Source organism: Carcharodon carcharias, chromosome X, assembly GCF_017639515.1.
Source record: "Carcharodon carcharias isolate sCarCar2 chromosome X, sCarCar2.pri, whole genome shotgun sequence".
NCBI classification, from domain to species: Eukaryota; Metazoa; Chordata; class Chondrichthyes; order Lamniformes; family Lamnidae; genus Carcharodon; species Carcharodon carcharias.
The window spans coordinates 26,127,313-26,144,866 of record NC_054507.1 but is presented as its reverse complement, the minus strand read 5'-3'; the positions used below and the strand labels follow the sequence as shown (position 1 = coordinate 26,144,866).

Sequence of the window (17,554 nt, the reverse complement as noted above, 5' to 3'; positions counted from 1 at the left end):
AGAACCCGGTCCACAAGAGTCTCCTTAATAGTGAATTGCACTGTCACTACCTCTGGTGATAATAGTAATTACAAAATGCAGCAGCGACCTTGGTATTGTAGTAAAGATGTTCCTGGCTTTGTTCATTTGTTGGCATTAGTAGGTGATGTGTAACAAATGCAAAATACTAATGTAATGTTTCTGAATACAATCTAAATCTCTGTCTTATGGATAATTTGGGGAGTAAATTTTGTTCCCCTCTGTCCCCAGAATTTGATGTTCTTTTCCAACCCTCCCTTGGCACCATGGAGCCAGCTATCTGAGGCACTGAGCTGGCAGTTTTCTTCAAACACCAAGAGACACCTGGATGCTGATCAGCTCAACATGTTGGCAGAAAAGTTATTTGGTGAGTATCTTCAGCTGCAGCCCATTGTGCTGTATGGGGCTGCTAACTTTCTTATAACATGGGGTATAGTGAGTAGTGGTTATGTTACTGGCCTAATAATCCAAAGGTCGTCCAGTAATTCAGCAAATGGAAGGTTAAACCTAGCCATGACCTTCTGAGAATTTTAATTCAATACTTTTTACTCTAGGTTTTAAAAAATAAGTAAAAGTGACCATGAATTGTTGCATTGTCATTAGTGAATGAGCTGTGTTTTTAAAAAAAATATATCTGGCCTATATGTGACACCAGACCCACAGCAGCGTGGTAGACTCTTAGCTGCCTTCTGAAGGAGCCTAAGGCATCCCTCAGTTGTCTCTCAGCTTTCACCATGTCAGACTTAACCAGCTATTTCCACATGCTGAGAAGTAATTTTTAGATGTTAATTTAGTTCCTACTATGGCACCCTCTTCTCCCACCTTTTCTTTTAGATTCCTCCCCCACCTGCCAACCTGGTTGCCTTGTTTTACTTTTGTCTATCAGCCAATCTTCCTATTAGCACTTGTAAAATGCCAGTTGTGTTTTTTTTTTAAAACACCTTTTTTAAGTATCCTGTTGTGCTTTTGACATGTTATTCAAAACAAAAAATGGGTACCAAGACAAAGGAGATGTTACGGGTAACCAGTAGCTTGGCCAGGGAAGACTCGATGATGGGTAAATGGGTGGATATGCACAAGAGGCCAGAGTTGGAGGAACAAAAAGTCTTGAAGTGGGTGGAAGGGGTTATAGGGCTGTAGTGGTTAGAGGAATGGGGAGGGAGTGAGGCTAGGAAGGAATTTAAACATTAGGTTGAGAATTTTTTAAATGTGATGTGTTAGAGCAGGAGCCAGTGTAAGTCAATGAAGACCAGGGTGTTGCGTGACTGGGTCTTTGTGCAGGATATTTTGATATTTTGTTACAGGCATTTTCAGAGGCGGTTTTATTGGGCGCACCTTAATGTTCATGTCCAGAGCACTCCTAATTGAGAAGCATTTGATTTGGGGAAAGGTCACATGACTGGATAAGTTATTTTGATGAACCAGTAAGGATGACCATGGGCAAGGATCATTACAAGTGCCCCTGTTAGGAAGCCACTGAAAAAGAAGGAAGTAAGTTCGTGACTTGGAATGCTCCCTAACCATCCAGTACTAGTCTGTCTGCTGCAGTATATAGCCAGGAAAATCTTTACATTGCCTGGTATTGTGTAAAATGTGGTATGGTATTTTCATATAGAAAGTGCTTCCCTGTTGATGTTTTTCTGTGTTTTTTAAGAATTTTAAAAATTGAAACTGAATATTGCTGGTATAACTGGGGAGTCGGACTCTGGGGGAAGGGATCAATTTCCCCAAGATCCCAAAACAACTAGAGGGGGAGATGAGAAGTTTTTTTTTCCCCACACAGCGAGTTGTTGTGATCTGGAAGGTGCTGCCTGAAAGGGCGGTGGAAGCAGATTCAATAGGAACTTTCAGAAGGGGAAATTGGATAAATACTTGAAGGGGAAAAATTTGCGGGGGAATGGGATTAATTTGTCAGCTCTTTGAAAGGGCTGACATAGCCGCAACAATCCATAATGCTTTCGGTGCTGTAAGATTCTGTGATATGGTGACGCTTCAATTAAAAGTACAAAATATGTCCTGATTCAGCAGGCTGCCACTTTTATGTGTTTTTCTCCTTTTTATTGCTTAGGGGCTCAACAGAACTATGCAGATTGCTGCATTACATGGGCAAAGTTTTCTAAGGTTAGTGACTAGCTCTACCTGTCATATCGAACACTAACCTGCTCAAACTGGACAACACTAACTCTCTAAAGTCCACATTAATTAAAGCTGGGTAAACTTAGATTCCTCCTTTATTCTCTTTCTACCTCTCTCCAAGATTCCCTGGGCATAGATTTGGAAGGCAATGGAGCAATAGGGGAGTAGGGACTAATTAAAAGAGCCAACAAGGAGCCTGTATAAGCATGATGGGCTGAATAGCCTCCTGTACTGTAAGATTGTGTGGTTCTATTCTAGGTTCTGTTTCTTTTGTTACTCAAGGGTTCTGATGTCAGTATGCACAAGGCTTGCAAGTTGATTTAGTATTTTTAATCACTTCTATTTGTTTTGGATGTCTTATTACAGGAGAATTTACCCAATCAGACCTTTTCCTTTTGGCTCTGGTTGCAAGGCATCCTAGAGCTTATTAAGAAATACCTGGAGGATATCTGGAATGATGGGTAAGGTGATTGGGGTTCATTCCCAGTGTTGTATTCTAATCACTTTCATAATAGAGGCTAATTAACAATCCTCCTTATACTTTGAGACATTGTAAAGAGAGATTTGTGCACCTATAGGTGTGTGATCAATTGAGCCCTCCACTACAGTTGTGTCATCACTTAAGATGTGAGCTAGTATTGTGTTTTTGTATTTGAAGCAACCCTGGGAACAGATATTTACGCCTCCACACGTGACATTCAGTTCTACTCTGCTGACGTTGTGAATTGGAGCTATGTGAAGTTGAAAATCTGACAAGTTTGGTTCAATCAGCCAGGTGTTGAGAGAGAGAAAACTTAATAAAAGAGCTCTGATTTTCAGACTTCACCCATGTTGCTGTAGGAAGGAAGTTATTCCCCAAAAGGGAGGGGTGTATTTACATGAGAAGAAAAGCAGGGAGAACCTCGTATTTACCACCCAGAAGTTAGTCCACCAAGGATTTGGTGATGGTGACAGTCTGCTCGCTGGGCTATAGTCTTCAAACTGGGGAAAATATGGAATAACTTGGTTGTGGCTTCAAGCAAATATTGAGGTCCCATTTTGAGGAAATGTGTTCAAATCCTAGCTTTAACTGACGCATGAATAACCTTGCCTCTTAAGAACCTGTTCTGTCTTAAATGTATTGTTCCACCTTGTGGGAAGGCGTATTTGGCTGGGAAGACTAGCCTGATGTACACAACGTTCCCTGCTGTTTGGCAAAGCGGATTCGGTCTTTGCCTGTGAGGAAAGTTCTACCAGTCTAGCTGAAAGAGAGCATGTGCGTCAAAGAATTTAACAGTGCTCAGGAGTTCAGTCCTTCCTATTGTAGCACCAAGTTATTGCCTAGGTTAAATAACACATTATCTTAGAATTTCAGAGGCATGTTTAGTGGAAGACAATCCATAGAGTAATTTGCAATAAATTTACAGAGCTGGGAAAATACCACTGGACCTACTCATTCTCCCCCAGCCGGGAAGACAGTGAAAAAATGTGTTTTCAAGTGGCTGATGTTGATTTGTATAATCTTGTCTTCTAGGAACATTATTGGATTTTTGAGCAAAAAGAGAGAGCGCAGTTTGTTGAAAAATATGCCAACAGGCACTTTCCTGCTTCGCTTCAGTGAGAGCTGCAAGGATGGTGGTATAACTTTCTCATGGGTGGAGCATTTACCTAATGGTAAATAATGAATAAACCCTGGGGACTGGGACAGTAAGTGGGAAGAGGGTTCTTGTCCACTAAGATAAATGGGGGATGGGTTGCTCTTCTGCTGAGGTTGTCATTTTACTTCAGCTTTTGTTATTTGGGTCCATTTCTTCAAATGAACCGGAAGGCCTCTTGTTTAAATTTAAAAAAAAAAACAGCTTTGACCTCTTTTTAGGGCTTACTTTATCCACCTCCATTTAACATCAAACCACAAGCCCGTTTCCTAGTTTGTTTTGAATCCCAGCATAACATTTTCTAGATAGCAGCCAAACCCTCCGAGTAAGAGAAGAACATGAGTATACTCCATGCATGGAATACTGATACTGGATGGGAAAATATTCCAGTCTCCACCACTAACACCTATTCACTTTTTAAATAAGAGATTTACCCTAAAAATTGATTTGCTGTAGTATATGGTGCTTAGGCATGTGCCAGGAATTGTACCTGAGTATCAGTTATCACCAAGAGAGGGATGCACATAAGCTTGGGTAAACTTTCAATATCCTTTTAATATTATACAACTTATTGTATGTGTGAGAGGTTAGGGACCTGCACAACTGGCTTGTACCTTATAGTGCTCCTCCTCCTGTAAATTCCACAGTGTCTTAATATTGTATAAGCTAACTAAGTATAATCAATAATGAACTGCATCACCCAAAGAAGCAAATAGTCTTTCAGCACTTTAGGCAGACAATAAGATTAATTTGCCTCCTAAATCCATCTAATTGTTTTAATTTTAGAATACTGCCCTCATGGCTGGGGAGCCCCTTCTTGCAACACTTGCCTTATGATATACTGTGGTCATTGCTTCTGATATTTCCTCTTTTTCTTCCTGAGATCCACTGCTGCTCTTTCCTCCATCCTTGCTGTAGTCAAAAAGAGGACCCGTCACACTGTATCCTATCCATTCTTTCCCAGGGTGGCAAAACTGTAGAAGTCCTCACTCTTTCTTTCCTCCTCCCAATATAATTTCAAGATGTAAGCTTGGCATAAAACTATAGTCGTTTGTTAACTGTTTTAAAGTGAGTGAATTTGGCACAGCTATATAATGTTCAACTGGGTGCATTCAAAGTATAATATTTATAAATTGTGCAAGGATTTCTTCCTGGGCTCTCGATTTTGAGACACATCTTGTTTCTAGCAAGATTGTTACTATGACTGTTATGTCTGATCTTACTTTCTGACCAAGTGCAAAGTGACTCTTCTGACTATTCTGAAACTGCTTTTTGCTCTGCTTATTAATGGCCTGCTCCTTGCTCTTACAGGGGAGCCCAAAATCCGATCAGTGCAGCCATACACCAAGACTCATCTGACTAACATCCCTCTTTCGGAAATCCTCCGTTTCTACAAAGTGATGGCGGATGAGAATGTCCCAGAGCGCCCTCTGCAGTATTTGTACCCAGATATTCCCAAGGATGAGGCATTTGGGAAATATTATTCAGAATCTGAAGCAGGTATTTCAGTCTGTGAGGAGCAACAATAGCTTCAACTCGAGCAGAACCATATTAAAGACTGATGACTGTCAAAATGTGACTTTTTGAACAATTTTTTTTGTTCTTTAAGTCTGCAAGAGAAAGTTTATTTATCCATATCTCAATTGGTAAAGAATTCAAAATTTCAGTTTTAAATCTATGGCCTGACCATATCAACCTCTTTGGCTTTGGAATTCAGTTGGGCTCACTTTTCAGTCATTTGGGGCTCAACTTTATTCAGTGTGGATCTACTTCTGGAGTGGGATCTGAACAGCAGTGAGAAAGAGACAAGGACAATATCTAGCTCTTGAAGAAATGGTTAAAGTAAAGAACGCAAGTTGGCAATAAGAGAATTGGGTGGGGGAGAGGTAGGAAGATCTGAGCTTAAGTGTTCACTAGAAGTTAAATGTACTTAATGGTGTATGGTTAATTCTACAAAAAGCTGCTGACATTTGTGTAAATTAGTTCTGTAACATTAGTATGTCAGCATCACAGGGCCAAGCTGCAAGTCTAAAAAGAAGTTTGACCCAGGAAGCCTTGAATTCCCTGAGTCTGCAGGTACTGCAGGAATTAAATAATTTCCCCACCATAAACCAAATTCAATTCACTTTATGGAATCAAGAATTGTTGTAATTCTCTTAGAAACGCCTTGTGCTTTATCTGCAGATTTTCAAAACAACAAATACTTGAAAACCCGATTAATTGTGGTATCAGAAAGGTGAGCAAATCATTTTGATTATAACCCTGTCTATGTGCATTCACCTACAAGAGGCATGTATTCGTGATTGGGGGTGGAGGAGGTGGTGGGGTGCACAGCTGGTTGTAAAGGCTCTTGTCAGTGGCATTAGGGTCCTGGAAATGGAACTATTGTTAAACATACATCCTGCAGCATTGTGAACCTGCATGCAATACGTAGGTAGTAAGAACTAAAAGTTCTGTTTTACCCATACCTTTTACAGTTCATTTACAAGCCCCTAATTCAACTTTGATGCAGATGGTGAACATACAGAGTAAACTTGAAGCCTGAAGAGTTTGAAGCTTTCAGAACTCTCACTTGGATTACTGTCTTGTAATTGAAATGGAGAACTTGCATATTTGCAGTTCTTGATCACGCCTTTGGGAATTATCCCAAAGCACTTTACGTGCAATGAGTTATTTTGAAGGGCAGTGTTGTGACACTTGATGCTTAGCTGTAAGTAAATCGGGCAAAGTTTATTACCAGCGTGCACACAGGAGAGATAGTCTCTTGGCTATGCCTGGGAGGTGACTCAACTTACATTCATTCAAAGCACACACACACATAGCTTCCTTTGTTCTACATATCAGTTAACTGTCCCTAGGCCATCTACCTGTGGCTACTCATTCAGTTCCCTTTGCTTTCTCCTGTCCCCCAATCATCTTGCATCTTAAGTTTATCTTGAACATGACTCAATGTCTTGTACTTCTCAGTAACGAATTGTAATTATCAGCAATTTAGCATTAGCAGTCCCCAGCCTTTATAAATTCCCATGGTTCCCCATACTGTCAAGTATCCCATGATACCCCACTTCAGTCCCCCTTTTTGGACCCGGTCAGAATTCTGACCCAGGTGGACTCCTGTAAATCCTTGGCCTGTCGAACAATCTGGGGGATCCAACTGGCCTCGGCAGGCTACAGATTCTTGCCTATACTTTCTCTCTTACAGCCTTGCTGAAATCCTAATAACCTAAACTCAGCCTGGAGTATCTGTCTTATCCTTGCCTCCCTGGTGGGTGCAGTGGGTATTTGGGTGTACCCCTTGTTGGCCCACACAGCCACCTGTACAGTTTGGGAGATCAGCAATTGTTGATGATAACAAATGCACAGACTGATTATTAAAACCAGCACTGCTGCTGCCATCCCCCATTTCCTACCAGTTGTACTGTATTCTCCCAGCTTTGTCACTGCCTCTTGTTGAGTCCTCTAACTTCCTGGCTGTTTTAGTCATCAGATTGACTTGTATCCTCCCCGCTACTGACTGCCTGCTAACTCTGCTCCAAATACTTTGTGGCGGCTTCTAGGGCCTCGCAAGTTGTTTTCCCAGCTGCCTGTCTCGGGCAATCGCTGGCCTTTAGGGAATAAACACGTAACCTGTGAGGGTCCTACATGCCAAATGGAAGTCTCTGATCAGAAAGGAGTCTATAATCTGCAAACACAACATTTGGTTATTATCACACACTGATCCTCCAAACAGGAATCTGTCAAGAAGCACCACTGGGTGGGAGAAGTGTGTACTATCTTTAGGACTCTTTCCAGAGGAATTACTGCTACCATAATAGCAGTCATTGCTGACTGGTCTTAGGTTATTACAAAAGCAGACAATATAATGCTGTGACTCAGTACAACATTCTCTGGTTGCCATCAGCATGGGATTATGATCTGATACTAGGTACCCCCTCAACCCTCAACCCCACACCGTCTTTCTCAATCCCTATAGATTTGAACCTATATCCCCCTGATGGGTCCCACTGGTGTGCTCCTGTGGCATAATCATCAAGAATTTCAGTTCTCTACCTGAGCCACCAGCTGTGGGTCTTAGGAACTATTAGCTCATCCCTGTCCTTCTGGAGGTTTGCGATCCAAATTGTGGACAACTTGATGTATGTGTCTGGGTGCTGTTCTAAGTTGGATATCCTCTGTGTATGACCTAATGTTACCTATCAAGTCTCTTGCTCACATGTCACAATGCTCAACCCTTCACCTGTGAGTCGATGCTATTAAGCAGGGCCTGTGACAATGTCAACCCCTTCACCTTGGAGTTCAGTAGTGGTCAGAGTGTACTGTGTACCTTGAGCAGCAAACCCCAGTCCTCTGACTGTGTTTCCCTAACCACCCGAGATGCATAGTCATTCATTTTTGACACTTGGAGTTAAATACTGAATTTGTGGTTCCAAATAATCCTCCCACATCTCCCAAAAAGCTGCATTTCCTTTGTCGTACTATCGGGAGTTTCTGTCAAATGCCCGGTGCAATGCATGTCTTATAATCCCTTAACAACTCTTCCAATTTCCCCTCTGACCAAACTGAGGCTTCCTTGTGGTCACTGCAGTTTACCAATAGGTTGGGGATCACACCTGTCAAGTTATAGGTTACCTTTAGTGTAGCCATGGTAACATCATGCAGCATCCCTTTAGCTGTCTTTTATCCTAACCGTTCCATCTTGGGGAAACAGCTGTCAGACATGGTGGGTTTCCGGTACCCACAGGTAGTTAAGTTTAAAATATCGCATTTTGCTACATCCTGACTGATTAATTGCATCTGTACATGACCTTTGGCAATATTGTCCATCTAGCCTTGGCTCCATTATGAATGGGGGAAGGATAATCCAACCCGCCGTGATATTCACAGCTGTCTTAACCATCAAGACATTGACACCACTGCCTCAGGCTTCTCGGCATCTGAAGTAGTACACACCCAGCCTGGAGTTAGTCTTAAACATTCCAAACATCAGCCTCATAACCTATACCCTCATTACAGGCAGAGTTAGATTCTGTGGGGTACTGCTGGCATCCCTTAGATTCAAATAGCCAGGATGCCACTGCACTGTCAGAGGACTGGGGGTCTGGTAGGCAGAATGTGATACCTGGTCTGGGTAGTGTTACTTGTGTCTCACTAATTCATTATTAATAACACATCCTGAATGACAAACTGACTTCAGGCAGTGATCTTGTCTGAAGTCCAAACTCAGTTTCTTTATTCATTCTTCTTGCCCACCCTTGAGTAGTTGTGCTTATTGACTGGGATGGAAGCAGGTATGGTCATTTATTCTCACCAGTGGCTACTCCCGAGCAGTGGCAATGGGCAGTAAGAGGTTTAGGATAGTCACAGCTGTCCAACCTATGTTAATCCTGTTGAGAGAATGCAGTATGGATGCTGGGCGTCACTGGTTAGTCCCTATAATTCGTTGCCTTTTGCCTTTCCTGTCACTCGGTTACTAATGGGATAGACCAGAACCTGTTTGTGATGTCAAGGACAGTGAATATTCGGTACTCTGGTTTTAAATAAACATTGTAGGTGGACTCACTACTATAGGGTACTCTCTGGGGTTTACTTTTTATAGTCTATTGTGAGTCGATATGACTCATTGGGCTTCTTTACTGGCTATGCAGGGGAATTGGTGGTGGAGGTGGTAGGTTGGACCACATCCCTTTCTACGAATTACCGGACAATTTCTGCCACCGCCTGTTAGGCTTCCGCTTTTATTGGATACTGCTTATGGGGTCCATGTTCCGGTCTCCTAATAACGACGGGTGGCAAGTTAATGTTCACAATCCAGTTTATCCCTTGCCCATATGTCCGGTATCTTCTGGCAAATCATCCCCCCAGATGCCCTTTTGGCCTCAAGCTATTTGGTATTCCTGTAGGGTGGATCTGTTTGGCTCATCCCAGCCATGTCTATTTCCTTCCTCCTAGGTGTCTTATCAGTGCCCCCAACTCTTGCAGTATACCTATCCCTAACCCAGTTCCTTCACTGATTTTACACACCCAAATATCTCCTGGTATCAGCATTTTCAATTTCTAACATTCTCTCTCTCGCTCACGCGTACGCTCTCTTGCGGGCTCAGAGCAGCTTCCATCCAATCCTGGATATGATTATCTGTTTGGTTGTGGGTAAGGGTAGGTTGGTTATCAGAAGAGGCTTCTGTGTCTATTAACATTTTGCACTGCTGGTCCCCTAACAGTGTACGTTTGGGGTCCTCTGTCCTGGCTGCCATGGGAGCTGCAGCCATCTATTTGCTGGAGCAGACTTTCAGCAACTCACTTGGTTCACTCACAGTAACAGGCTGATTTCCCCCTGGTGATTACCCTATCTGGGTCCCTGACCCTCCTTTTTCTCCTCCCCTTGTCCAACCCTCCACTGGGTATGGCCCTCCTCAGCTTATTTTGGACAGCTGTTTTACAATCCCAAGCCATGTGTTCTGGATTGCCGCAGTTAAAACATGAGCTTTTTGATTGCAATAACAGATTTGGATCCAGGCACCCTGCTCCATTTCACTCTCCTATTATCTAGTCCGATTGCCCACTGTATCATTTGCTGAAAATCTGTCCCCCCTGGTATTCCCATGTCTAGGACTTTCTGATGCTCAGGACTGAATCCCTCCAAGAGCCTTTTCAGGAAGATTTTATCAACTCGCTCAGGGTCCTCTATCCCGCTCAAGTTACGTTATTGTATAAACTTCCTCTCTGCATAGTTGTGAGCTGACTCATCCTTGTCCTGAGCTATTTTCGTTCCTGATGACCAATTGGCCCTCTTTCCTCTGAAACCCAATTGCACAGACCTTTTAAATCTATCGGATCTCTGTTTGGTTTGCCCTGCAGCATCCTTCAATGTTTGCCCATATTCGCAGGGACACCTTGGCTTTTACAAGGAGATGAATATCTGTGTTGTTTAACTGGCGTAAGTTGCTGAACTTGTAGTTTCTCCTAAAAGTCCAAGTTGGTGTTATTCTATTTTTAATGGTGACAAGGCGTCTAGCAACATTTGTTGGGTGACGGGTGAATGGGATGTGGTGGGTTATCTCCTGGTTATTGTCCTGTCCATCAGTTGTACATTCCCTTACTGTTGGGGCCATCGGCATGGGCAGTGGACCCTTAGTTGTCAGGGGAGGGGCAGACAGTGGCATACTATTGTACTCGGGTTGAGCCCCCAAGTCTCACCGTCCATACTCCTGCTTCCCCAGTCTACGCTGTCACTGTCATGTGACGTTAGGTCAAAACATGATAACTAAACCTATGTGGCAGCTATTTTCTTTTGCTTAATCTTACACTCAACCTTTTTGCATAATGTTAGGTAACTGCTTTTAATTATAATCATTCCCTTCTCTTCCTTACCTTTTTGTCTGCTGATCCCTTCTACCTAGCAGGAGGGTCCGTTGGGTTCCATTCTTTCTTTTTCATCTTGTCAATCAACTTCTTGTGTTTATCGACGGTGAACCTAGTAACTGACTCCTCCGGCCCCCACTCAGCCTCTTCCCGATTTGACATGTCCACGTCCTGTACTTGCCTGTGGCCTGCGCAATTGCTGTTTGGACCTGTTTTCCAGAGGCATCTCTCTTGGCCTGCTCTCTCAGGCACTGTTATGACCTGGTTGTCTATTCAGTCTTGATGGCTCACGGCCCTTGCTGTGCAGCTGTTGACTATTTACTCTCAGCTTTACCTTTGTGTTTTTACCCGTGTCCTGTCTTGCCAGACAACAGGACTCTCAAACTGCCTACTGGGTGGTATGAATAATGTACTCACCAGTTTGGTCCATCCAGTCACTCTGCTCCTTAGCTGAGGGATCCTGCCGACTACACCAATTTGTTGTGGAGTATCAAAGTAATGACATTCAATACTTAGCTGTAAGTAAATCAGGCAAAGTATATTACCAGTATGCACACGGGGGAGATCATCTCATGGCTATGCCTGGGAGGCAACTCAACTTGCGTTCGTGTGTGTGTGTGTCCAATCATGTCTCGCTCTAATTTTATCTTGAGCATGACTCAATGTTTCACACATCTTGATAACAAATTGTAATTATCAGCTAGTTACAGTGTTAGCAGTCCCCAGCCTTTATATTATAAATTCCCATGGATCCCCATACTGTCAAGTATCCCATGATTCCCCACTTCAGACGGTCACTACAGCAGCCATTTTGCATACAATACTGTCCCACAGCCAACAATGAGATGGCTACCAAATCTCTCTTAATGCTGCTGGTTGAGGAAGGAATGTTAGCCAGGACAACAGAAGAACTTCTAGAAATAGTAGTACCTAGAAATCTTCAACAATCAACAGAATAAACAGAGCCATCGTTTGATGTCTTATTCATAAGATGATTCCTCTGACTGGTGCAGCACACTGAATGCTGCACCAATGTGTCAACTTAGATCTTTATGCTCAAATCCTGAATTGAGATTTGTTCCCACTGCCTTCCAACTGTTAGGCAGAGTACTCCTGAGGAAGAGGAGGTCTACCATGTTTCCTCCTGTTGTATTGTGATGGATTTAAAACAGCTGCATTAAACCTGTGAAGAAAATGTATTCTGGATTTGAGATTTCTCTGCTTTCTGCTCCTCTGCGTCCCCCTCCCATTCCCTTTTGCAGACAATCTACTGATATTCCTTCCGAAGAGTTGATGGAAGAATGTAATCTGGAGGACATTGAATTATCAGGTAACATATTGTTTACTGGTGAATGTTTCTTTTTTGCCAAGCTGACACTTTCTTGTTTAGGCCCTGTATGTAACCCCATGTAACTTGTTTTGTGACTGTGACTCCTCTAGTCTTTTTTTCTCTCTCTCTTTCCCCCTTCACTAAGTTAGGTACTTTTAATTGAGGAAATTGTCTTGCCTCAGTCTGTCATGAGGCTTTTGGGTGGGGTGGGGGAACAAATCAGGTTTTATGGGATCTCTTTGCTTCCATTTAAGTAATTTTAAGATTACAATCTTGCATAAGTACATTCTTTTCATACCTCCCACATGCCATAGTCTTATTATAGATCAGCTATATCTGATGCGTATTCTGACAAATTCTTTGGATTAAAGTCCAGTTGAGTCCTAATGCCACATTCCAGCTTATCAGGAGCTTTTTATGATCTAGAATTAGGGAGACCAGTATTGCAATGTTTATGACATTTAGTATGTGTTCCTCCAGAACCTATGAAGTGGGACCATATTCCTATGAAAACTCTACAAGGTAGATCCTCTGTCTTGTCGCTCTACTGTCTTTCGTAATGTCTTTAAATGTTTAATTTGCTTCATTCCTCTCTACAATACTGTGCATTTTAGAACTGGGGAGTCATTGTGCTTTCCTTCACCCATCTTTTGGGTCAGCTAAGTGACCAAAGCCATTGCTTGTGAAACAAAGATCGGTGAAGTTAATTTGTCTGCTATGCTACTTATTTTTTGGGGGATGTTTTTGTTGTCTTGAAGTTAAAGTAATTGCCAAAACCAGTTTAATTGCATAAGGACATTTTTTTTTAAAGTGTTTGTTTGAAAATTGTATGGACCCTGTGTAAAATGAGTTTTGGTTCAGACAAAACTGATCCTCATTTTGCATTAAATAAGTAAACTCAGATACAAATCGGGTGGGTGAGATGGAACATGTTGCAGTGCAATAGTGGGGCAGGTATTTTGGAGCATAACAAAGTAGAGGGAGCTTCGCATTGCATCTAAATATGGCATATCTGAGCTGTAAATCCATGATGCTGACACTTGATGACTGAAAGACTGAACTAAGTGTTCCATTATCTGGCATATTTCCTTTCCTTTGTAAGCACAAAATTTATGTTTGGGGGGTGCGGTGGAGGGCTTGGTGCTCTCAGCACGTTTGAAAAAGTACTTTAAGTGTACCTCACTTAAATGTATGCACGAGTAGTGATTATATAAAGGTAGATGACCCTCCTATGCCAAGTTGCTACTTGCCCCATCTTGCCAAGTCTCTCGTAGCAGCACACGACTGCGATAGGCAGTCTCCTCCCAGGTTTGTGCTTGTGAATCCTTGAACATGATAGCTCTTTAACAACAGGACAGAAATGACCCTTTCCCTTCCATCACTTTCTCACTTGTCTTTTATTTTCTTTCTCCCCCCCCCCTTACAGATTTAATGGAATTTCTCGGGACAGATCCTCTGGCTTAGAACACGTGATGAAATTATACATTCGAGCGATCTCTTATTTCTGATGCAAAATGTATCTTCAATGCCATAGTTCCTAGGACATGGACTCCATTCCAACTTCGTTACTCTGTACACTTCATTGAATTACCTTACATAATGTTCTTAGTTCTGAGATTGATGAGCTCTTAGTTTAAATAGCAAAACTTTCAAGTTGTTAAAATGCAATCTTGTGTGTACATCAAAGCAAACCGTTACTGATGATGCATGTGATAGTTTGAAAGACTAGTAGAAAACCATCTCTTTCCCCTTCCATTTGAAATGTAGGAAATTGGAGGGGGAAAGCAAGCTGTTGTTAACTGCAAAGAAACTTGTTTACCAGCTAACTGACCGAGAGGACGGACGTATCAGCATTGAAGTCCATGCTGTCCTGCAGTCATTTTGGAGATGATGCAGCATATAAATTCACATAAACCCATTCCTTTGCTGGGAAAGGAAGAGGCCAGGCCACCACAATTTCCCACCACCCTCCAAATCCATCACTACACTAGCCTTACTATTATTTCCCTTTCTGCCTTGTGACATTAAATGGCCCTCCAGGTTCAGAAATCATCTAATCGATGGTTGACCTTCATGAACATAGGTTGCATGAATGTGAATTTTCAAAGATGCTGCCATTACCTAGGCTATAGCACTTTAGAACTGGGAAAGTGAGGGAGATTATTTACCCTAGTACACTATTGTGATCATTTGCAATCGCTCTTTTGCCGTGGCGGGGGGGGGGGTGGAAAGAGCGGTGGGGGATGTGGGGAAAGAGTGATATGTTGCTGCCTTTGTTGTGACCACATTGGGATGTTTGGCTGCATTGTGGGATCACTTAGCTTTTGTTCACTGTATGAATTTTTAAAAATTGATCACCTTGCTTAATTTGAATAACTTTTTGTGGTTGGTTCAGCCTCGCTTCTGAGCTTGGTATTTGTGAGTTCAAGTCCCACTCCAGGGCGTGAGCATGTAACCTAGGTTGAGGGAGTGCTGCACTGTCTTTCGGATGAGATGTTAAACTGAGGCCCTGTTTTCCTGCTTAAGTGAACAGAAAAGATCCTGCACAACTATTCATACAAGAGCAGAGGATTGAAAAGACTGGTCTCGTTCAAAAATCAGTGACACAATTTCCTTGGATTTGCTCCCAAAAGGTCGTTCATCTTTTTTTTCCCACCAGTAGGTAAAGACTTAAGTGAATAGTCACTGTGCACATCAGTACTGGTTTACAACAATGAGGGGAAAATGATAAGCTGTTTGACACACAGCATTGCAGGATAAGCAAGTTATTGCTAGCATGTGTTGAAAGAGGGTTCCTTCATTTTACTGAAATAGTTAATGGTACACTAAGCTGCCATTTTGCTTTTTTCAAATAACGAGAGAACTTTGGTAGCCCTGTTTTCACCATAAGCTGAGTAGCAGCATGATAGTGGGTGTGTTTCCTTTTGCTTTGCAAGATAATCTTGTAGCTGTAGAATATATTTGAATCTAAGAATGTTTAGGAGCAGGCAAAGAAAGTAATGTCCAACAAGCCAGCATTGCTTAAAGTTTTCCACCTAAAAGAACATCTTTTTTAGGGACCTGCTTTCTTGTTTCCTTTTAATACTTTGATTTACTTTTATCTTCCATTTCTCTCAGAATAAGCTTATTGTCCAACCGGAACACTCCTGTCCAGGAATTTTATAATGTCTGCCATTTTGAGAGACAGGCATATGGAGGAGACAGGCAAATAGACTTGGATAGAAAATGAGCTACAACTGTATTTTGAAGATTACTTTTTGTTCTCTTTGCTGTTGAGTGCTGGAAGAATTAGGAAAGCTCTTCTTTCACAGGACTGACTCTTACTGAGTTCTTGTAGATCTCTGCTCCAGAAATGACCAGAATTTCACAAAAATAACCCTGGGTTATCCTAAATGCAGGGAGGGAGGATTATGTGCAGAATTATTATTTTAAAAGAAGCTGTGGACATCATTTAAGTACATAAATCATTGAATGATACAGCACAGATGCCTTTCAGCCCAATGTTTCTGTATACTGCCTTGTGTAAGGAGAAGTCTGCGTGTGTGTCCATCAGTTGCTTGTGCCATTGAATGTAATAACTGGAATATATGACATTGAGCCAAGAAAGGTATTCATGTTTTTTTTTTTAAAAAACAGATGGATATATCTTGTGGGTTAGGATTATTTTTGTGAAATTTCCCCTTGGGATGCAAAGGAAGGGAAAATGTAAGTCTTATGCATGTGCAGCTGTTGCACAATTTGCTTTCTGTTCATAAACACCTATCAAATAGCCATTATGTTTTACTATCCTATGTAAATATCTGGTAAAGGATATAGGTTTACCCTGACCAGTATTTCATTTAAATATGACATCGCAATAAGATACATACATGCTCCAGGCATTTGTTCTTTAGCAGCCTGTTAGATTGAAACTAGTCAATAATGGCCATTGCTTGGACTACTGAGTGGGAAAAATGCAGTTTCTGAACCTTGTGTGTGCTTCATTGCTCAGATGCATTCTTTACTATTCTGTTATTTGATGGGAGTCCAATGTTTACTTGAAATTTAGACAGAGAATGAGAACTTCAGAAAATGAAGATTGTTGGACCAAAAATGAAGTAATTATTATAATATTTATAATGGATAAGGGTAGCAGACACATGGGAACACCATTACCTGGAAGTTCCCCTCCAAGCCACTCGCCATCCTGACTTGGAAATATATCAGCTGTTCCTTCACTGTCACTGGGTCAAAATCCCTCCCTAACAGGACTGTGGGTGTACCTACACCACATGGACTGCAGCGGTTCAAGAAGGCAGCTCATCACCACCTCGAGAGTAATTAGGGATGGGCAATAAATGCTGGCTTAGCCAGCGATGCCCACATCCCATGAATGAATATTTTTTAAAAAAAGCTTCATGCCCTGAGAGCGCTCCCTGTATGTTTTTTAGAGGGCACACTATAGGATTGTAGAATGTATTAAATGGATAACTCCACTGCTCCCCCAGTACTTATTCTCTACACCAAGGCATTGTTTGCAGATTGGACATTGCATATACCACATGTAAGAATATCAGCTGGATACAACTAGTGTTTGACTTAAAATGCCTTAAGAAATTAGGAACTTGCTGTGGCCCATTTAGCACGTAGATGCACAGTTGCCATAACATTAGACAGAGCAGTTTACTGGAAGATGTGTTTGAAGTTTTGGTCACTGTGGTTTCTGTTTTTATTCTTATATTGCAAATAAGATGCAAAGCTGTTGAACAGGCCAAAGGGACTGTACCCTGGTAAATCCTATTGGTGGTGCCCATTACAACTTCCCTTAAAAATGTAACCAAAAGATGTGCACACACTGACCTCGTCCATTTTGTGTATTGTGTATTCCTTCAGTTTCATTATTTTGTATAGTTGATGCTGCATAAGGTCTTTATACCTTGTATGGGAATCTGGATCAAGAAGCTGTTCTTGTAACCAGTCAACATGGCTCTCCTCCACCTATAAGACAAGATATTTCAGGTTCACTGCAGACCCAAGTTCCAATTGCAGTCTTGACTGATGCTCTGTCAAGCTTCCCCTAAATGGTTCAGTTGCAATC

The 17,554-nt window shown here is 41.9% G+C and overlaps 1 protein-coding gene across 6 annotated transcripts in view; it reads left to right on the top strand.

Annotated features, from left to right (window-relative positions):
• LOC121273285 (signal transducer and activator of transcription 1-like) overlaps positions 1-14,694 on the top strand; it is a 54,010-nt gene extending 39,316 nt beyond the window's left edge. For 5 of the 6 annotated variants that reach the window (XM_041180354.1, XM_041180355.1, XM_041180353.1 and 2 more), the window contains 9 exons: positions 250-385; positions 2,087-2,139; positions 2,521-2,615; positions 3,668-3,807; positions 5,100-5,288; positions 5,973-6,024; positions 12,410-12,477; positions 12,958-12,999; positions 13,904-14,694. In XM_041180354.1, the coding sequence (XP_041036288.1) occupies positions 250-385; positions 2,087-2,139; positions 2,521-2,615; positions 3,668-3,807; positions 5,100-5,288; positions 5,973-6,024; positions 12,410-12,477; positions 12,958-12,999; positions 13,904-13,941 (813 nt within the window). In that variant the 3' untranslated portion in view covers positions 13,942-14,694. The remainder of the gene's footprint in view (positions 1-249; positions 386-2,086; positions 2,140-2,520; positions 2,616-3,667; positions 3,808-5,099; positions 5,289-5,972; positions 6,025-12,409; positions 12,478-12,957; positions 13,000-13,903) is intronic. The other variant, XM_041180351.1, reaches the window with a different exon arrangement.
• Positions 14,695-17,554: the final 2,860 nt, after the last annotated feature.